The sequence below is a fragment of the Gouania willdenowi genome, chromosome 10 (genome assembly GCF_900634775.1).
Source record: "Gouania willdenowi chromosome 10, fGouWil2.1, whole genome shotgun sequence".
NCBI lineage: Eukaryota > Metazoa > Chordata > Actinopteri > Blenniiformes > Gobiesocidae > Gouania > Gouania willdenowi.
Genome location: NC_041053.1, coordinates 13,413,220 through 13,433,531, shown reverse-complemented (window position 1 = coordinate 13,433,531; position 20,312 = coordinate 13,413,220). Strand labels below are relative to the sequence as shown.

At 38.9% G+C, this 20,312-nt stretch overlaps 2 protein-coding genes across 3 annotated transcripts; both read right to left on the bottom strand.

Moving 5' to 3' along the window:
- Positions 1-547: 547 nt before the first annotated feature.
- On the bottom strand, positions 548-8,382 carry smtnl1 (smoothelin-like 1). Of its 2 annotated transcripts, XM_028458885.1 has the most exons (6): positions 8,169-8,294; positions 7,909-7,963; positions 3,611-4,179; positions 2,900-3,014; positions 1,117-1,268; positions 548-1,038 (listed from the first exon to the last, which is right to left on the bottom strand). In XM_028458885.1, exons 1-6 carry the CDS (start codon positions 8,174-8,176, stop codon positions 660-662), a joined length of 1,278 nt encoding a protein of 425 aa, XP_028314686.1. In that variant the 5' UTR covers positions 8,177-8,294; the 3' UTR covers positions 548-659. The 2 variants fall into 2 exon arrangements, with proteins under 2 accessions (XP_028314686.1, XP_028314684.1); XM_028458883.1 differs by lacking the exon at positions 7,909-7,963 and having other exon boundaries at positions 8,169-8,382.
- Positions 8,383-11,411: 3,029 nt separating this feature from the next.
- Positions 11,412-19,940, bottom strand: LOC114470604 (zinc finger protein 180-like). The gene is made up of 3 exons (XM_028458880.1): positions 19,706-19,940; positions 17,230-17,448; positions 11,412-13,227 (listed from the first exon to the last, which is right to left on the bottom strand). Exons 1-3 carry the CDS (start codon positions 19,851-19,853, stop codon positions 12,089-12,091), a joined length of 1,506 nt encoding a protein of 501 aa, XP_028314681.1. The 5' UTR covers positions 19,854-19,940; the 3' UTR covers positions 11,412-12,088.
- Between the last annotated feature and the right edge of the window lie 372 nt (positions 19,941-20,312).

The window sequence follows — 20,312 nt, the reverse complement described above, 5'->3', positions numbered from 1 at the left end:
TGTGCATTTATTTTTCAGTGGCAGAGACAACGACAATAATTACTCTATTCTATTCTTAAGTTTATGTGCTGATGTGTGTCCATATAACTTATTGCAGTTCATTGCCAGTGATTTCAATGTCATTTTTGTTTCATTGTCAAACATTTAGAGATTTTTATATGTGAAAGCTACACTGCAACTCATGTCTATTTACATTGTATTTCCTTCACAGTTACTTTGAGAAGCTTTCAAAGCCAAAACTCACGTCAGTTTGTCTCACATTAGGGTTTAAAACGCGTTTTTAAAAAGTAACACTTGTTTTGAACCTAAAATAACTTCATTGTAAGAGACAGAGGCTTTTTATGTGTCCAATGGTAGAGAATCATTACTTTTATTGAACCATATGTTGATGCATTAATACAGAATATTGATTATTGAGCTTGTGCTGGTAAGATGCTGAATACTTCACTGTCTTCAAATAGTAGGACTTTTAAGTGTTGCAGTAATTCTAATGGGTTTCCATCACATACACAGGGAACTTTTAAATACGTGAGAAACACAGCAAACACAAAGTAGATTTTCTTTTTGTGATCACAACGATACAATAGCACAACAATGGAAAATAAATGCACACAGTTCACTCTTCAAAATACAGTAACACCACAATCATCTGTCAGATATCAGCATGATGTTTCTGTCTCTGCTTTTGCCGCCTCCACCTCACAACCTTTTAGTGCGTCTCCACTCGTGGCAGCTTCCTCTACTTCTTCCCCATCAATTTCCTTTTCCACTTGGCACTCCACCCCTTCAATCTCAGAAGACTCTTCCTCTTCCCTCTTCATTTCTTTGCTCGTTTCCTCGCGTTCTTTTCCCTTCTCCTGCCCTTCTTTGCCAGCTTTTGCTTTCTCCTCATTTTCTTTGTCCTTTCTCTCCTTCTCTATTTTGGTCAGACTGTGGCACAGCGACTGAACATATGTGAACACACACATGGGGTCAGGGTGGTTACCCATCATCATCATGTCTTCCACTTCCAGTAGAGGACAGCAGTCAGCCAGGGATCTGAGAATAAGAAAGGGTGCGTGGGTTAAAGAGAGTGAAGAGCAGAAGAAGACAACAGGAAAGTCTTTAAATGCTCACTCTGCAGTCTGAAAAGCCAATGTGAAGTTTTTCTTCCGCTCTGTTGGAACCAGTGAGCTGTAGTCAAAAGCATCCGGAAAGAAACGATGGATCAGAGCACAGAACGCCATCCCATTAGACCAAGAGGAAGAGAAGTTTTCTATCTTGATGCCCTAATGAAGCACAAAAAAGACAAAAATTGGTCAATAAAATAAAGGCACAGATGATTTTTTGCATTCCTATGATTTCATATGAATGTGGAGGCTGTCATTAAGGTTGCAAATCAAATTAATCTGAACTATCAAGAATAAAGGGAGATTAATGAAGAATTAATGAAATTGAAGGTTGGTCCGGTGTCATGGCCTTAGTTCACATCGTACTGAGATTGTATATGAGCATATATGCGCATGCGCGCAACCAAAAAATAAATTATTGGTAAAAAAAATGAATTCATTTTTGTTCATTTTTGTTTTCAAAGTGAACGGACACATGTTTTATTTGTTTATTGGATTATGTTAGGGTTAGGGTTATAATCTCAGTACGGAGGTGAACTCAGACCATGACACCATAACAGGGATGTTAAATATAGTTGGATAGTTGATATTTTAGAATCATCTTGACCTAATTAAACATATTTCATGCATGTATGCTTGGAACAGGAAGTGGAAGACATGGTTGCCTGAAAAAGGGGATTTAAACAGGACTTTTTGTTGTTTTTAGAGTGGGGTTGTGTGGTTTTATTTAGATTTCAAATAATGGTTCAGGCAGATGAGTAAAATCTTACTGAACTTTGATGTTGTTTTCGTAAAATAATTGATTGCTAAATCAAAAAATGCAACAAACACTGCACTGTTTGAGCATGAAAAGTTGATGTTCTGCCGCTTATCCGTGGTCAGGTCATGGGGGCAGCATCCTTAGCAGCAAGGCCCAGACTTCCCTCTTCCCGGCTAATTCATCCAGCTCTTCCCATGGGATCCTTAGGCGTTCCCAGGCCAGCCATGAGACATAGTCTCTCCAGCATGTCCGGGTCTTCCTCTGGGTCTCCTGGGATGTGCCCTGAACGCCTCACCAGGGAGGCATCTGGGGGGGCATCCTAATCAGGTGCCCGAGGCACCTCATCTGGCTCTTTTGGAAGCGGAGGAGCAGCAGCTCTACTACGAACCCCTCTCGAATGACTGAACTTCTCACCCTATCGCTAAGGGAGAGCCCAGCCACCCAACAAAATAAACTTTTGGCCACTTGTACCCCGGATCTTGTTCTTATGGTCATGGCTAGATGTGTATAAAACTTGAATAAATATAAATAACAGGACTTGATCTATATAGAGCTTAATCCTCACACCAAAGTAGTCTCAAAGCACTTCACAATATCAGCTCATTCACCCATTCACACTCACATTCACACACCAATGTAACTGAGCTGCCATGTAAGGCACTAGTCGACCATTGGGAGCAACGTAGGGTTCAGTGTCTTGCCCAAGGATACTTGGACACATAGATATGTATAGCAGTGGGATTAAACCCCCAACCTCTCGATCAGAAGACAACCCCTCTACCTCCTGAGCCACAGTCGCCCGTGATGAAAATTATGAAGTGTTACAATTTTTATTTGTTATGTTTTGCATATTGTTAGATTCTGATAGTTATTTAAAATTACTCCTAATTTCTGCTTAATTCCAATAAATTATTCCCATGAAAAGTTTCCAGTTTTGCATATTCTTAAAATTCTCAATCTTAAGTTTCCGCAGAAATTTACAAGAAATCTTTTGCAACCATTGCTGTAATACTTTCAAAGATGGACTCACCTCATATTTGCGAGTTTTGTTGCAACACCACTGAAGTATCTTCTGTTTGATGGAAGATCCTGTCGCCGCAGCAGCAGATGACCTCTGGATTTTGAAGTTTCGTGGTAGTGGTGTCCTGAAAAACACAGTCGTTTCCTGAGTTGATGCTTCACTATGCTTTGTTTCATGCTGTCACCAGCTGCGTTTCTATTACCCTTGGAAATGCGCAAAATCTAAATAGCGTAATGGAAATGCCTGAATTTTGAAAAAACACTCCAATATTGCAAAAAGGTTTTTACATTTTCATAAGGAGGAATTTCAGACATTTCAAAATTTTAATGTGTCGCAAAAGTGCAATGGGAACACTTTTTCAGCAAATACATGTCACAGGACATGACGTACATGGGCACATGACCACTTAACTCCAAGAAAACATGAAGCAGTACGTGTAAAGAGGAGAGGAGACCCAGACATTTCTAAGCATTAAACTTAAAAATTATTACTGCCACATTAGATGTGAAACAACAAAGGAATGCAGAGTGTTATAAAGGAGGTTTGGAGCGTCCGTCTTCCTACAGCAAAGTCTCACTAGATGAGATTTCACGGACGGGAGTTATGAGGCTCCAAAACAACCTTCAATGGAAACAGGTTCGGAGCGCAATTATAATTTGTCGACATTGAGAAATCATTTCTATTTTTGTGAAAATCTGTAATGGAAACCCAGCTACTCACTCTGGAGCTCCTTTCTGAAACTTGGCGATGATGTCGTTCTTTGCTGCTGCTCTCATTGAGCGCGCTGAGGGTCTTGGTCGACCCACAGAAGAAGAAGGAGCTGTGCTCTTCTTCTTTGGTGTCCCTTGCTTTTCTGCCTCCTTAGTGCTCCCTGTGTCTTTCACCTCAGCAGTTGCCTCCTTAACTGGTGTTTTCTTCTTTCCCTCCTTTGCTTCTTTTCCATGCACGACTTTCTTTTCCTCTTTGGCTCCTTGCTCAGATTTGCTCCTTTCTTGTCTTTTGTTTGTGTCCCTGCTCTCCTTCTCGTCACCTGCAGACTCTGATGTCCGTCCTTCTATTTTGTCTTCATCCTTCACATCAACAGCTGGGGACGATGTCTCTTTATCTGGATTTACCTCCGCAGTGTCACATTGAGCAGGCGTTATCACTGTTTCATCAGCACTCACTCTCTCCTCTTCAGCCTGTTCTGGTGAATTATCTCCTTCTTCTTTCTCCACCACCTCCATTACCCTTTGACCTTCTGCTGTCACACTTGAGTCTTTATTTTTGACCATCGCTGGATCACTTTCCTGCACAGTGAGCAGAACCAGAGTGCTGCTAAGCATTGGTAGAGCAACAAACCTGGACTTCACACAATTTCAACAGATCTTGAGCCACCATGTGAGGTTTCATTGAACAATACGTGTGAGTTGTGATATATTACAATAGCATATTTGTATCCTGATTACTGTCAGCTTCTGGCACTGAATTTAACATCTCGTATAGTCATTTCTATGAAAAAAAACGTTGTAGTCATGTGATGTTGAAGCGTCTTTGTTTGTGAGCTACAGCAAACTGAATCAAGCAGATTCTGCATCACACAATCAGACCTATTTTTAACCTCATTGTGATACAGAAACAGTTTCAACACATTAATCCCATAAAGCAATATTTAAAATGACAGAACTCAATATTATATAACAAAATAGTTTGATTATTTTCAAATCCTAAACATACTAACATTTCTTAGAAATACCCTTTTTGTGTGCTTTCCAGTCACTTTTATAACTACACACATTAGAAATTGAAAAGAGTGTCATATATGTAGCAGAAGTTAACAAATATAATTTTACTTATTAATAATAGATATGTATGAAAATATGCACTTGTAGCAAAGTCATTCAGCAAAGCGCTAAATGACACAAGGTTGAACACTGATTCAGGAAAAACATTTGTTCTCATTCTATTGGATCTCAGTGCTGCATTTGACACTGTGCACCATGCAACTTTGTTGCACAGATTGCAAACGTGGGTTGGACTAAATGGAAAAGTAATGCAATGGTTTAAGTCATACTTGGAGGAGCAAAGTTATTTTGTAAGCATTGGAAACTTTGAATCTGACAGATTACCAATGTCCTGTGGGGTTCCTCAGGGCTCTGTTCTTGGACCTCTTCTGTTTAGTCTTTATATGCTTCCTTTAGGTTTAGGACAAATTCCACAGAACTGTAAGTTTGATTATCAGAGCTACGCAGATAACACATAACTACACTACCAGTCAAAAGTTTTCGAACACCACACTTTTTCCAGTTTTTTTTTTTTACTGAAAATGATTCAGTTTATTGTGTCATTGCACTCTGAAAAGAAAGCATAGAACAAATAAGCAATTTGAGTTGAAAAATAAATCATGGAATCAATTTATAGACCAAAACGTATTCTAAACTTTTGGACTCATTAAAGTACAGTGTTCCAACACTGCTTTTATGCAGACAGAGGGGATTGTAAGTACTTGTCCCCCGAAGCATCGTTACATTCTTATGACGCACACTGTACGCGCAGGGGCTGCACACCAGTAGCGCGTCATCAATGAGCAACAAACATTCTGCATTTTTTTTTTTGGCACCATGGCGGAGAGTAAGCGACAGAGAACGTCAAAATTACATCCTCAAAAATGAAGAAAACAAGTGCAATCATGTGTTTACTGCAAACAATACCTGGCGTACCACAGCAGTACGACTTCAATGATGCAGCATCTGAACCAAAAGCATCCTCATGCTGTTTCAACAAGCGTTGCTGAAACAAGGTAATGTAGCACTAATTTAAGCCTGGGCCGATATGAAAAATAAATAAATTACCCGGACGATAAATGAAAATGAACGCAGAAGTTTTCCGGCCTCGATATATTGATATATGCATGTGTATTTGGCTGCAGAGGTTAGCGTTAGCAACTGATATAAAACAGCAGGTAACTCAGCCAGTTCTAATAATTTCTCAGTGAACCTGCAGTGTAATTACTCTAAAATAGTACACGACCGTCAGGCAACCTTAGATTTAGGTAAATCAAACAGTTATAGTCCGGTAGATGAGGCAACTCTAGCTTTGGATTGCTACAGCGGCTACACCCAGCGGCCTGTGTAGCAGCGGAGAAGAGGTAAGCGGTGTGATCGGAAGCACGCACGGCACGCGTGTACACACAAACCAGGGTAGACGGTAGACTTTAAATCCTTAAAAAGGTAAGGTATTAAATTTGATGTAGCCAAATTTAAGGCCTTAAAAGCTTTACATTTGAGAAAAAGGGCAATTAATTTGAGAAATTGTAGGATTAAATATTGTGGTACGCCTCAGTGCATGTGCTCTTAAGTGTTGTGGATTAAACACTGTCTCTGATCATCACTGTGACAATTCTAATAATGTCAGTAGCACAATATTTTGATATAGAATTGAAATAATTCATTAGGCTCGAGATAAATTAATTTTCTCAGCTGCTAAAAACATAATTGCAGTGTTTGTCAAACACATACACAGAGGTTTCTAGGTTACCATAGCAAACACGCTCACCCTAGAAATGATATATTATTTGTTCGTAGTTAGTTAGTTGACTTAACTGTATTGTTATTTAATTGTTGACACTGGCACTTATTAACACTACATGGTTAAATTGCAATAAATGGGCTTAATTTTGGAGCCAAATGTTTTTAAAAAAAAAAAAAAAAAGCCAAATGCTTAATCATTTTACAGCCATGTAACTTTCGTTATGCATTATTTGTTTTGGTTGCTTAAAAAAGCAAAAAAATAATATTGATAATTCGATTAATCGATCGATTAAGTGCGAGATTAATCGATTCCAAAAAGAATCAATACTGCAGCCCTACTTTCAAGGCTGATTCAACCTTCATTGCTGCCGAACAGCTTTAAATTGTTAACCCACTTTGTTTTCCCTGAAAAAGGCCTCATTGTTTAATTTTGAATGTACATTATTTTGCAGTTTTGGGTAACCAAACCTATTTCTACCTCTGGCTGTTCAGTACTTACCTTTGTACCATTTCAAGCTATCAATTGGATTTGCATGACTTGAATTGCAATAAATAACTGAAAAAAATAGGGTGTTCTAAAACTTTTGACCGGTAGTGTATATCTATCACTGAACTCAGATGACTATGGTCCCATAGAGGTGTTGTGTCACTGTACACTGCTGGATGAGTGAAAACTTTCTTCAACTTAATCATGACAAGATGGAGGTGATCGTCTTTGGTAACAAGAAAGAAAGGACTGCTGTCAGCGAGTACCTTGAGTCTCCATCTTTAAAAGCTAAAGACCAAGTCAAAAACCTTGGTGTTCTGATTGACTCAGATCTGACATTCAGCAGTCAGATCAAATCTATCACAAAAACAGCTTCTACCACCTAAAGAACATCTCCAGAGTGAAAGGTTTAATGACTCAGAAAGATCAGGAGAAACTGGTCCATGCTTTTATCTCCAGCAGACTGGACTATTGTAATGGTCTTCATCAAACGTCTACAGCTGGTTCAGAACAAAGAGGTCAGAGCACATTACTCCAGTTTTAAAGTCTTTACACTGGCTCCCAGTCAGCCTCAGAATAGACTTTAAAGTTCTGCTGCTGGTGTATAAATCTGTGAATGGGTTTGGTCCAGAATACATCAGTGACATGTTAGTCAGGTATGAACCCAGCAGGTCTCTCAGATCTATAGACACAGGTCAGATAGTGGAGCCCAGAGCTCACAGTAAACATGGTGATGCTGCTTTTAGTTGTTATGCTGCAAAGAAGTGGAACAAACTGCAGCAGAGCTGAAGTCAGCATCTAATGTGAACATTTTATAATCAAAGTTAAAGGTACTTTTTTTCTCTACTTTTTAAAATCATATTTTTGTTAATTTATGTTTTTATTGTTGATTTTTAAACTTGATCTAATGTTCTTATTGATTTTTAACCTGTTTAATGTTTTCTGTTGCTTTTTAATCATTAAAGCACCTTGAATTGCCTTGTTTGTCACATCAGGTCAGTTTTACAGCAGCAGTGACTCACCAGCAGAAATAGGAAACTCCTCAGAGTGCCATGTGCACTACTCAGTTTATCTTGACTGAATGTGTGTGTGCGGAAAAGAGAGCGAGAGAGAGAGAGAGAGAAGGTGTAACATAACAACAAAACAATTGCTGCCAAATTCTCTCCACCTGCCATGGCTACAAATACACATCACTGATTCCCGGGAAAGTAATGTCACTGTGACTTATACAACATTTTCAAATACCAATAAAATGTCTCAAAAACAAGAAATCTCCATGAACCTGATCATTGTTGTTGGTGTCAGTCGGACTGATCGTCTCTGCCGACTCCAAAGTCTCCTGAGTGGCTAATCCACCTTCCATGGTGTCCTGAAATGATCTGCTTTCACTGTCCTGTCCTCTGCACCTCAGTGTGAGACCCTCTCTGGCTCCCTGTCACTCTGTCTTTCAGACAGGACATTGGTCTGTGGACACCCGCCTTTAACCCCCTTCACCCAATACCCCACCCACTTCTTTGTGAGGATTCCTGTGCCTTTTTATCTGACCTTTTGAACAACGCAGCTTCCTAAATTAGCGTCACAGTGACATGGGCCTGGTCCTGTGGGCCAGACAGCTGCATCTGCTGTGGAAACAGCAACACACACACACACACACACACATTTTTAAGTGCTACTGTTTACATCAAGACCTATTTTTATTTTTATTTTTATTTTATTTATTCAGTTCATTTCCGACATGGTTGCAATCACAAAAATTCATTTTGACACTCATTGTTTTTTTTTTTTGTTTTGTTTTTTTTGTCCTTTCGGAAAGGGCGACGGAAAAAAGCATTATGCTTATCCAGATCAGTCCCCTGATTTGAACACAGATAATTTTACATCAAACTTCGTTTCTTCCCTTGTCAAACATTCTCATCTTCTGCATAATTTCATCATTAACGTTTTTTTTTATTATTGCTATAGCCTTCAGGCTCAATAAGAGTCAGGGAAAAGACTACGACTACTAAAGGAATACAGTACTTCTGCTGCAGTGCTTGGTAAAAACAACTACTGACAAGGCAAATTCTATCGCTGTCTCTGGTCAATATGGTTGTGCACGTGCAGTAGTCCTAAAAAATACAAACTATGCTTTTATTGCCACAAGTTAGGTGAGTTGTAAAGATGCCGAATGCTTTGCTAAATCAAAAACTAATTAGAGCACAAGACTAATTCTCATTAGAGACTACAAATTGTTGCATTATGTTCTCTGCATTTGCTTCCGTAGATTGTTGTTTATGTTTTCCTTCGTGCTGGGACTTTATCGCATTAAGTGTCATTAATTAATTAGATAAAAACAAAACAAAACAAAAACAATGCAGTTAATCACAGAGTGGAACCTGGTAAACCCATAATACTGATGCACAGACCACAACACGAGAGACGGGAGAACCTGTGGAGAAGTCGTTGTTGTGTCTTGTGGGCAATAATTTCAGTTTAAAAACAAAAAAAAAAAAACAAAACACCAGATAGCAAACAAAAGACCAGTTGTGTGCAAATTTAGCAAGAGTTTGCTGATCACTGGAGATTTTCTAGCCTCGCTACGACCTTAATGCTAAACATGTAGCAGCTAGCACATCAATGCTAAACATGTAGCAGCTAGCACCTCAATGCTAACATGTAGCAGCTAGCAAGGACAACGGTCCTAGTAGGAGCAGACAGTGTCTCCAATCCACACTGGACAAGATGACAGGGTTCAGAGCCAAAATGAATAATTCCACGAGTGACAAATGAACAAAGTCAGTGGAAAAATGAATGTAGTGGACAGTAGACCACTCTCAGTGGTAGAGGATGTGGGCGGGGCTAGAAGCGCTGCTACAGATAGCATCGTCTGACCAAACTTATGAACTGCTATGTAGAAAGACTATTTCAGACTAAATTCATCAGCTTCATCAGTTGCTCTGTTTATTTCATGATATCCAGATATTCTAATTGTTTTACACTGGTCAGTTTCAACTTCTCTGGAATGTATTTTAAATTGTTACACAAAAACAATTTTGTTTGCAGGTAAAATCAAGTTTGTGCTTTGTGAACAATACCATCATTGTATTCTTTATTCATATTGCACATTATGTTAGCACTCAGTATTCAAAATAAATAAAAAAAAACACAATTTTGTGGTTAAAGCTCATTTATTATTTTCATTGATGCAGTCATATATACAATTTCACTCAATGTGAGATTTTATGAGGGATCTCAAGTCCTCTGAACATTGTCAACTTTGTAATAAATTATTTAAAATGTTACCCGCAAACAATCTTTGCATGTCATGAGTGATCCCACTGACTTTGGCAAGTTTTTAATAGAGTGCCAAAGGTTGTTTTTTTTTTTTAAACCTACTCTGTTTACTATTTATACTGTATCAACAAAATGAATCATAGATTTTAAATATATGGGCTTGGGCTGAAGCAACAAGAGATATTTCTAAATCATATTTCTGTTGCTTCAGAAGAACAAGCGTAATTAGGGAAAAACAAGAATCTTTTGGTAAAATTCAACTGGTTATGGGAGTTTTTAACACAGTTAACATTTTCACAAGATTTATTTTATATAATTCACATCCCTTTGTGTTTAGCATTTGAGTCTCTAGAAATTAACTTCACAAAGAATAGCTTTATCAACCTTTGGTTGCAGTAACTTTCTCCACAAACAGGCCAACTTTGTTATTGCTCTAAAAGCATAATTTGTTTCTGAACTGACATTTAAATACACATCTGTTCATTCAACACCAAACAGATGTTTTCTAAAATTAAGTCTGTTTATTTGAGCTCTTCAGTCATTATCTTCCCCCACTCTGTCTTGGGGATTTGAAATGTGTCACCACCTTCTTGTGTGTCAGTAGCTGAGCACTCATGTCCCAGTCATTGCATCCCTGAATACACACAGTGAGGCTAAAACAACCAACATGGTACTTTTTAAATAGTCTCAAATAAATAAGTTATGTGAAAGTGCTGTTTCCATCTTGAAAACAAGTTATATAAAGTGTTAGAATGCATTCACAATAGACCAAACATGTAACCAGGGGGTATTTCAGGTAGGAGGATCAACAAACTCTGAATAGACTTACTCTGAGATTCAACTCTGAGTATGTTTACTTTGGCCAAATCTCAGGGTGCATCCAAATATTCCCCCCTATCTCCTTCCCTATCCACTTTTCCTTAACCCCCAGAAGTGTTTAGGTGGTGGCGATAGACAAAGTGCATTCCATTTCTCTACAAGCTAAGGAAAGGATGCTCAATACTTCCTTTATAACCTCCTTTAGCCTAGGAAACACTGATGCATCCATTACCAAAGGAGACGGGATAATTCTGCCCCACACTTCCTTGCGGCGACAACATGCAAAAACTGAGAAGTAAATGGTGATTTCTTCACAGTATTTTAATTTTTTGAATTCCTGTTTTTGTGGGTTTTATGAGCTGGAAGCCCAAATTATGTAAAAAAAAAACAAACAAAAAAAAAAACAAGACTTTAAATTGTTGAAATTGTGGGCCCTGAATCTATAATCTGTTAAAGTTTCACTTTTTGAATGGAATTATGGAAATTAAACAACTTTTCCATGATTCTAATGTTTTTGGAAAGGATCAGTACTTCACCGACACTGTTGAACACCTATTTATCTATCAAGTTAGGAATCTCTGTCTGTGTATCTGTGGCTCAACTTTCTCTGCAAATCAGGCTCAGATTGAACTGAGACTTTCAACATAGCTGCTGCTTGGTTCAAGGGTGTGCAGCATTGGATTTGTTTGAACTGCAATGATACCGTTCATGCGTTGAGCAGCAGCAAAATTCTGCAACTCCTGGTTGTCTTTATTTACATGCACACGAAGCTCTTCTTCTCTCCTTAATGATGTCTACAAAACAGCAGAGTTGGAACTGTCGCCCCCTGTGGCCACAGATTTCTTTGGGTCACGGTTTTAGTTCATCATCTCCCAGTAAACAAAAGAGGTTTACATCAATTTTTTAAAAAGTTTTACTGATTTTTAGAGCCACTCTAATGACGTCATTTCAACATGGCGATGCACAGGGTAAAATAGTTCCAGTTTTAAAAGTTAATAAAACGAATATGGTGTAAAACAATGCGTTTTGTTAGGTATAGATCTTCTAATAAGGACATTTGAAAGTGATGTGGCCTCATCATAAAACCTTTCCCACACATGCTCAACAACTTTATGGCTTCTGACTTGCGTGAGTTCTCATGTGACGGTTCAAAGATTGTTTGATGGAAAAACTCTTTCCACATATTTCACACGAATGTGGTTTCTCACCTGTATGAGTTCTCATGTGACGGATTTGAGCTTGTTTGATGGCAAAACGTTTTCCACATATTTCACACGAATGTGGTTTCTCTCCTGTGTGAGTTCTCATGTGACCCAATAAATTATTTCTTTGAATAAAGGTTTTCCCACAAGTTTCACACGAATGTGGTCTCTCACCTGTATGAGTTTTAATATGACTTTTTAAATTATTATTTTTTATAAAACCTTTCCCACATATTTCACAAGAATATGGTCTCTCACCTGTATGAGTTTTCATGTGACTCTTTAAATTATTCTTTTGAATAAAGCATTTCCCACATATTTCACAAGAATGTGGTTTCTCACCTGTGTGAGTTCCCATGTGTTCCTTCAGCTCTCTTTTTGTAATAAAACCCTTCCCACATGTTTCACATGAATGGTTTTTCTTCCGTTTGTGGTATTTTATGTGTTCTTTCAGTGACAATGATTGATTAAAGTGTTTCCCACAGATGTCACAAGAGAAAGGTGTGTTACATTCCTGTCCAACAGAAAAATCTTTAAGTATGAAGCTTTTGATCTCAGTGTCACGGTTATGTCTGTTGTTGGACTCCTGCTCCGTGTGATTCATAGATCCTGATTCTAGGTCTTCCTGTTGGTGATCTTCAGGAGGAGAATCCTTGTTATGGAGAACTGGCTCACTGTCTCCTTCTGATTGACAGGGCTCACATTGCTTCTCATTAACAGTTAGCGGAACAGTGTTAGATTCATGTTTTGGTAAAAGTTGCTCCTGTTCCTGAAAGGTGGAAAAGTGCTCCTGCTTCACTTGGATCTGATCAGGTTCTTGTTCTCCCTGATCACAGAGCATTTCCTCTTGACTGAGTTGTTCCTGTTTAATATCTTCAGCTAGAGAATAATTCTTAGAGATGATCTGCTCACTGTCTGCTTCTGATTTAGTATCTGCTACCAGAACAGAGTCAGACTCTTGGTTTAGTAAAAGCTGTTCTTGTTCCTCCTGGTCCTTTTGAACTTGAGCAGGTTCTTCATCCTGACTGACGTGTTGCTGTGGGAGATCTGAGGAGACAGAAAAGAAGAAAGCCATCAACCATGTGTAGAGTTGAAGGAGGAAGGCAACTGTAGACTGTCGGGATGCAACAATACAGTCACCTCACGGTTCAATGCGTACCTCGGTTTTTTGGTCACGGTTCACATTTGAAAAACCAGCAAGGGATTAAAAAAAGAAAGCTACCTTTTTAATTTAAAAAATATATATATATTTTACTTTATAAAACACAGACAGTTGTGTTCAAAATTATTCAACTCCCACTGCAGTTAAGTGTTTTAGAAAGTTTGAAATTTATTTTTATCTTGTTTATAATCAGATCAAAAAAAGACTTGTAAAATATACAAATGCAACTTAAATTACAATAACATTTTTGTTATATACCAACAAATGCCCTTTTCGTGATTTCCCCACTGACAAAATTATTCAACCCCCTAAAAATTTACCCCGCTAAAGACCACTCTTTAGAACGGAGATTTCAAATTAGGTGTTAAAAACACCTGTACATGTGAACAGAACCATAACAATTAAGCAGATTTAAAAGGCCTGCGATACTCTGCTCCTTGTAGACAGTTAATTGTGTCTTTGCAACACGGTTAAGTCCAGGGAAAGGTCAAAGAAGTCAAGAGAGTAGGTAATTTATCTTCATAAGCAAGGATATGGATATAAAAAGATAGCAAAGAAATTAAACATTTCAAGGGACACAATTGTCAGCATAATTTGCTAGTTTAAAGCTAAAGGCACAGTGGAAACGCTACCAAGGCGTGGCAAAAAGAGGATATTGTCAGCAACTACTGTCTGGTAAGGCGTAGAAAAACCCCCGGGTGACAACTGAGGAACTGCGACAGGACTTGTCAGAGGGAGGTACTCAGGTTTTGACCCAGACAATAGATCCATTTCAATGTGGACAAACACGAGACACGTGACTGACATGCGCACGCATACTCGGTGCAGAAACCACGTTGTTTACATATGTGATGCTTGAAAATTGAAAAATGGCAATGAATGAACTGCTGTTAAGGCTCAAAAATAGTTTGAAGTATGTAGAAAGCTTGTCAACTGAGGACGTGGCCGCTTATTTAAGGAAACTCACTTTAAGTACAGGTAAAAGATTGCGGGACCCATGCAGCAATCTCAAAAATGAGTGGTCATCCGATGTGCGCTCCTGGCCCGATGTTCAATAGCCAGACATTTCTATCTGATACAAAAACCCAGTGTATATACAAAAAAAACCCTAAAAGCAAACAAGTCTCTAGATGCTTAAACTTGTTATGAACGGACAGGTAGGCGGGCTGCTGTACTCCTGTTACCAAAGGTTTCCGTATATTTCCGCTTATTTAGTCTCCTCCTCACTGCCCCACGTCTGCATATCAGTCCATTTACAGCTTTTTATGGTCACTTTTTACTGAATCCAGACTGAAATAGCGCTCCGTCCGCTCCCGTGCACCATTGCCTCAGCAGCAATTACGTTGACACGATCGTTTCAGAACAAAATGTAACGTGGTTATTTGGCAATGTTTTGCACTTTATTTCAATCATAAACCGGCTTATCTTTACTTTATCTGGAATTTTTCAGCGATCTATCTCGCTCCGTGTGTGTGTGTGTGTGTGTGTGTCAGATACGTCAGCTGTCAGCCTTTGTTTGATAGCGCGCGACCATAAGTCTCATCTATTCTTCTGAAAAGGGTGCCCACCAGCCAGTATGTTGTAAAATTTAAGTCCTGGATTGTTGGTACTGCTATTTGTGCAATCAACAACACAACACGATGGCATTGTGTTGTTTTTACACGAAAACAAAGTGTTTCAATCACGTGCCGATGCTAATACAATGCAGTTTTCCGGCACAAGAAGAGCCTATTCCAGTATACCAAAACCTTGTGGACAAGCCACTATGGTTTTGGGATACTGTTCTCTGGAGCGACAAGACAAAATTGGAACTATTTGGGCCTATGGATCAACGATATGTCTGAAGAAGGAAAAATGAGGCCTATAAAGAAAAGAACACCTTGCCTACTGTGAAGCATGGTGGGGGGTCAGTCATGCTCTGGGGCTGTTTCGCTTCTTCAGGTACAGGGAATCTCCAGGGTGTGCAAGGTACCTTGAATTCAATTATCTACCAGGAAATCTTGGGTTTAAATGTCATGCAGTCAGTGACAAAGCTGAATCTTGGCAGACGTTGGAAATATAAGCTCTCACATTTTGCAACATATCTAACTTCATATAAAATCCCCCGGCTCCCAAAAATCCAAGGCACAGCTTTGACGGGTAGTCAGCTTGGGCTGTGATTGGTCCACTGGACAATGAAAGCGAAATGTTCCCACAGCACTGACTTTAAAGACAAGCCGTAGCTGCTATGTCCATGATGGTTGGGTCTCATACATTTAATAACTACACTCATACACAAAACGGTTAGAGAAGTGCCTCTCAAATACACAAATAAAAAAATCAGCAGCCCAGTGGATTTATGTGCTATGTTGTTTTTTCACATTGAGTTTCCACGTGTGTGTATATGTGTGTGTGTCAAACAAAAATGTATAAAATGCATGTTGTGAATTCGATGAGACTGCAGGAAGGATAAAGAACAGCGACTGAGATTTCAGAAGCTAATGGGGATCTTACTAAAATGAAAAAATGAAATAACAGGATGGTGGGTAGGTTCACACATTTAGGGCCCTCAGGTGAGGCCCAGCCCCTCTGTAGATGCTTGGGCCACCGTGCAGAGCTTAAACACATATGGATGGTGCTGACCTCCACTCCTGGTGGTCTTGGGGGCAGTCTCTGTGGTGTGTTGGCTCATCGTGCCAGTATGGAAAGTGGGCGCGTTTAGGGGTGCGCTGGCATTCGCTGATGCGTGATTGCACAGCTCCTCGGGTTGGTGCTGTCTGCGGGGTGGTGGTGCCTACCATCCCGGCAGTTGGGGGTGCTGTTAGTCACCTGGTGGGGCTGTCTTGCTGTCTGTGGGCTGATGGGTGGGTGGGTGGGTGGGCGGGCGAAGGCGCTTGGGGCTGGTGGCTGCAGCACTGCATTGGGCGGGTGCTGTCGGTGTCTCCCCTTCTCACAAGGGCAGCTGTTAGTCGGTTGCGACAGTCGGTATTCGACTAAACCTGAGATACATTGATCCCAAATATCAGTTCTAGGTCTAAGCACTTTTAAATTTAAGCCGGGTGTTGCCTTACACTCATCAATATCTCTACATTTGTCAATAGACTAGCTCAATATATTACACCCTACAGCACAATATACACCAGGGTTCCCACACTTTTTTCACAATGATCTTTCAAAACTTTTCCAAAAGCTTTCCAAAATAATTTACCAGATTTCAATTACTTAGTTCTGTTGCTTTTTTTTTAGTATGCATTTCCTGGTTTTTAGCATATGCCAGCTAAAGTGATCGTACCTACGCACAGTTTGATAAATGAGGTAGAGAGTAAATTTGCGTGAATGTGTGAAATCTTGTGATTCCTGCTCAACTATGCTGCCGGTATGCAGCACTTTCACTTTGAGATAACGCTTAACATCTTTGGGGTTTAACATACATTAAATTAAAATAAGCTATATTTCCAAAACTTTTCCAAAACAGTTAAAATATTCCATGACGTTTCAAGACTGGAAAATTGTTTTTTCAAATTCCATAACTTTTACAGGAATTTCATGACTATGAGGACCCTGATACACAATTGTAGCATCACATTGCATTACACTTTCAGCACAACCAAAATGATCTCTCACCCACCCCTTCCTTTGTTCCACTCTAAACACCCTCTTCTGTTCATCCTCTATCGCAATTCATATTGTTATCATTTCATCACCCAGGCCTACCTATAAGTGAATCTATTCTCCCAACGATTAGAACCATCGTCATTAAATCAGGCTTTAATAGAAAGCTACTGATAATGATCACAAACTATTCTTGATCCAGATAAACTAAAAGCACGTTTCCGCTGCAGCAACTACTGTATATCCGAGAACCAAGATCTTAGCCCAAAAATACATGGTGGCACCGCGTTACACACCTAACATGATGGTGGGTTTCCATTCCTGATCCAGCTGTCTGTGAACATCGTAGCAGATGCTGAATGTTGGAGCAGAAGCAGAGTTTTTAGAGGCTGGAGGAGGTTGCAGGTTCTCATCATCTGCAGGTTCCTGTTTGAGCAGCAGTATCTCTCTCTCCTGTAGAGGTTCAGGTTCCTCCTCTTTAAGACTGAAGCTCGTCTCCAGCTGACATATGTTATCTGAGGACACACACACACACACACACACACAATCTATTATTCACTTTGAAATGTGTTAATAATTAAAAAATAACAATGTGTATCCTAAAGCTTGATCAAACTTTAATAAACATGAAAGTGAGAAAAATGTTATATACGAAAAAAATATGTTTTTAATGGGTTTCAATAATATGTAAAATAAGTCTAGGATATATTTAATGTTTGTTTTTTGTTTTTTTTTAAACTCTAACAATGTTTCAGCAGAAAAAAGGCCATAAAATGACAGCATTTACAAAAATATAAGAAACAGCCGCTTCACAGACTGTCAGATGAAGCCCTGTAAGATGGGGAGATGTTTTTCACCTTGAATCTATTCTTTATCTGTCAGTGAACAAAGGACAGGAAAAGTCCTTTTTAAAGACAAAGCTGTCAATAAATAACCACCTTTGTTTGGATGATTTGGATGTTTGATGTGAACATTTTGGGCTGAAGGTAGAAATAAAAAAGCAAACAAGAACAACATCCAATAGATCAGGAACTACATTTCACTAGTTTATAGATTAGAAGAGATTCACTCTCATGTGTTGTGGAAAAATATTTCATGGAATTATTTAAATAATTTGTTTTATATAAGTTTTATCATCCATTGAATTAAAACTGCATCTATCATCTTATCCAATCAAATTAGAGCATTTAAACACAGTGTTAACTGCCTGCTTCATTTCTATGGCAACCAGCTGCAGCCATAAAAAATGGACCATTGGTAGACAAATTGTGAACATACTGAAGTGGGTCCTAAATATGAGGGGCAGATTCACAAAAGATTTAGTGGTATTAATTAAATCATGTGCAAACGTCACTCCACATGCTAATAAGGAGTACAAAGCCCAGGGAATCATGACTGTGTGTCTTCAGCGTGTCAGAATGCACCCTCATTCCATTTGATGAATATGAATGAATGAATAAATATGCATAGTAGGCGGATCTCCCAGGGGAAGCAAAAATATCGGAGGAGGAAATGCAAATAAATTCACGCAGGGAACGCAATGCAATTCATGAAACCTGGAACTGTTTGCGGTGATCGTTTTAGTATGGAAAAATAGTACAACTGAGAAGCACGTTGACAAAAAACACAGTAGAGATAGAAAAAAGGGCTCCAGTTGTGTGTGAGCAAGAGAGAGAGAGAGAGAGAGAGAGAGCAGAGGGTTGCAACATGTGCACAGAAATGGATATATGGATATGACCATGGATCGATGTAGATTCGGACGCACTGCTCCAGTCGATATTTTTCTCCATGTTTTGACCGTCAAAGTCTTGTGTCGTGTTGAAGTCAGGGCAGAATCAGCAGATCAGATGCGTAATTTACGCATTCGTGATCACTGATGGCACAATGTTCACTTATGAGTGCGTGCGTGACAGCGCTGCTCAGACCAACTGGATTATTCTCAGTAGATTATCTTCAAATAATGCAGACTGATTGACAGACTTGCTGCATTAACTCAGATCAATGGTAGATCAATAGGACAGTTTCTGTCCAAATCTACCTATTATTCATGGACTGATTAGAGCAAAGTTACAGGTTCTGATGGAGCACCCACATTCAATTAGATGAAATCAATATGATTAAGTTTTTCAGTTGTTAAAAAAAAAAAAAAAACTGTTTATTTGTTTATTTAGTTTTCTACATTATGAAATGTTTGCGCAGCAGGCAGAGAAGTCCATCTGCCTCAAATTTAACTTCCACAAGCGCACTGACGTCTCTCATAAATAGGGGTGGTCTATGGCAAGCCCTTTTAACATTTAATAAGTCTGGCGGACATGTAGCAATTTAGTTTTCACTAGTGGAATTTTGACATGTTGAAATGTTAATTCAAGATATCTGTAAAGCCATTTTTACACGTAACAAATATATTTCAACATGTCAAAATGTCATTTCGACATGTAGAAACTGAATTACAGATATCTGCAATTACATTTTTACATGTAACAATTGAATTGCAGATATCATGAATTAGAATTGCCACATGTCAAAATTGAATTGCAGATATCTGCAATTACATTTTTACATGTAACAATTGAATTTCAGATATCTTATTAAATGTTAAAAGGGCTTGCCATAGGTGGTCTGCACCAGCTCTGCTCTGCACTAATAACTGCTGCAATCAGTGAATTCCACGCAGCAGGTGAGGAAACTGCGTCACTAAAAGATTTAGGGAAGCAACTGAATTACCACCCTTTTTATCAGATCTTCGTGAATGTGTGTGTGTTAGTCACTGACCGTGTGTGTGTGTCTGTAACAGTCTCCGGTGTCGGTCAATCTCCTCCTCGTACTGATCGATGGTTTGTTGAAACACGGTGAATATTTCTGCAGCAGCAGCAGTTAGTCTGTTAGTGATAAACTCTCTCAGAGCCTCAGAGGAACACATGTTTACTATCACATAAACACAGTGAGCTACAGGAAGCTACCGATGCTAGTTCTTCTTCTTCTTTGTTGTGTTTCAGGGCGGTTTGCATTCAACTTCCGCCTCCTACTGACCAGGAGGAGCACTGACACTATGACTGACATCACTAGACCAGGGGTCTGCGACCTTTACTCTAAAAGGAATCATTTTGTCTCATCTCACCTGGATTAAAGTCCTCCTGGAGCCGAAAAATACCTTCTCAAGTGTATTATTATATATACAGTTAAAATTATATAGAATATTGTTTGATTTCATTTGATTTGATTTATATTGATCATGTAAATTGCAACTTAAAAACAGTTTACATTAAAATAAAATAAAATGACATCAAGAAATAAAACAGTATCTTGCATCTTCAAATTCTTACGCATCTCAATTTACATGAACATAATGTTAAATAAAGATTTTTTTTATTTTTATTTG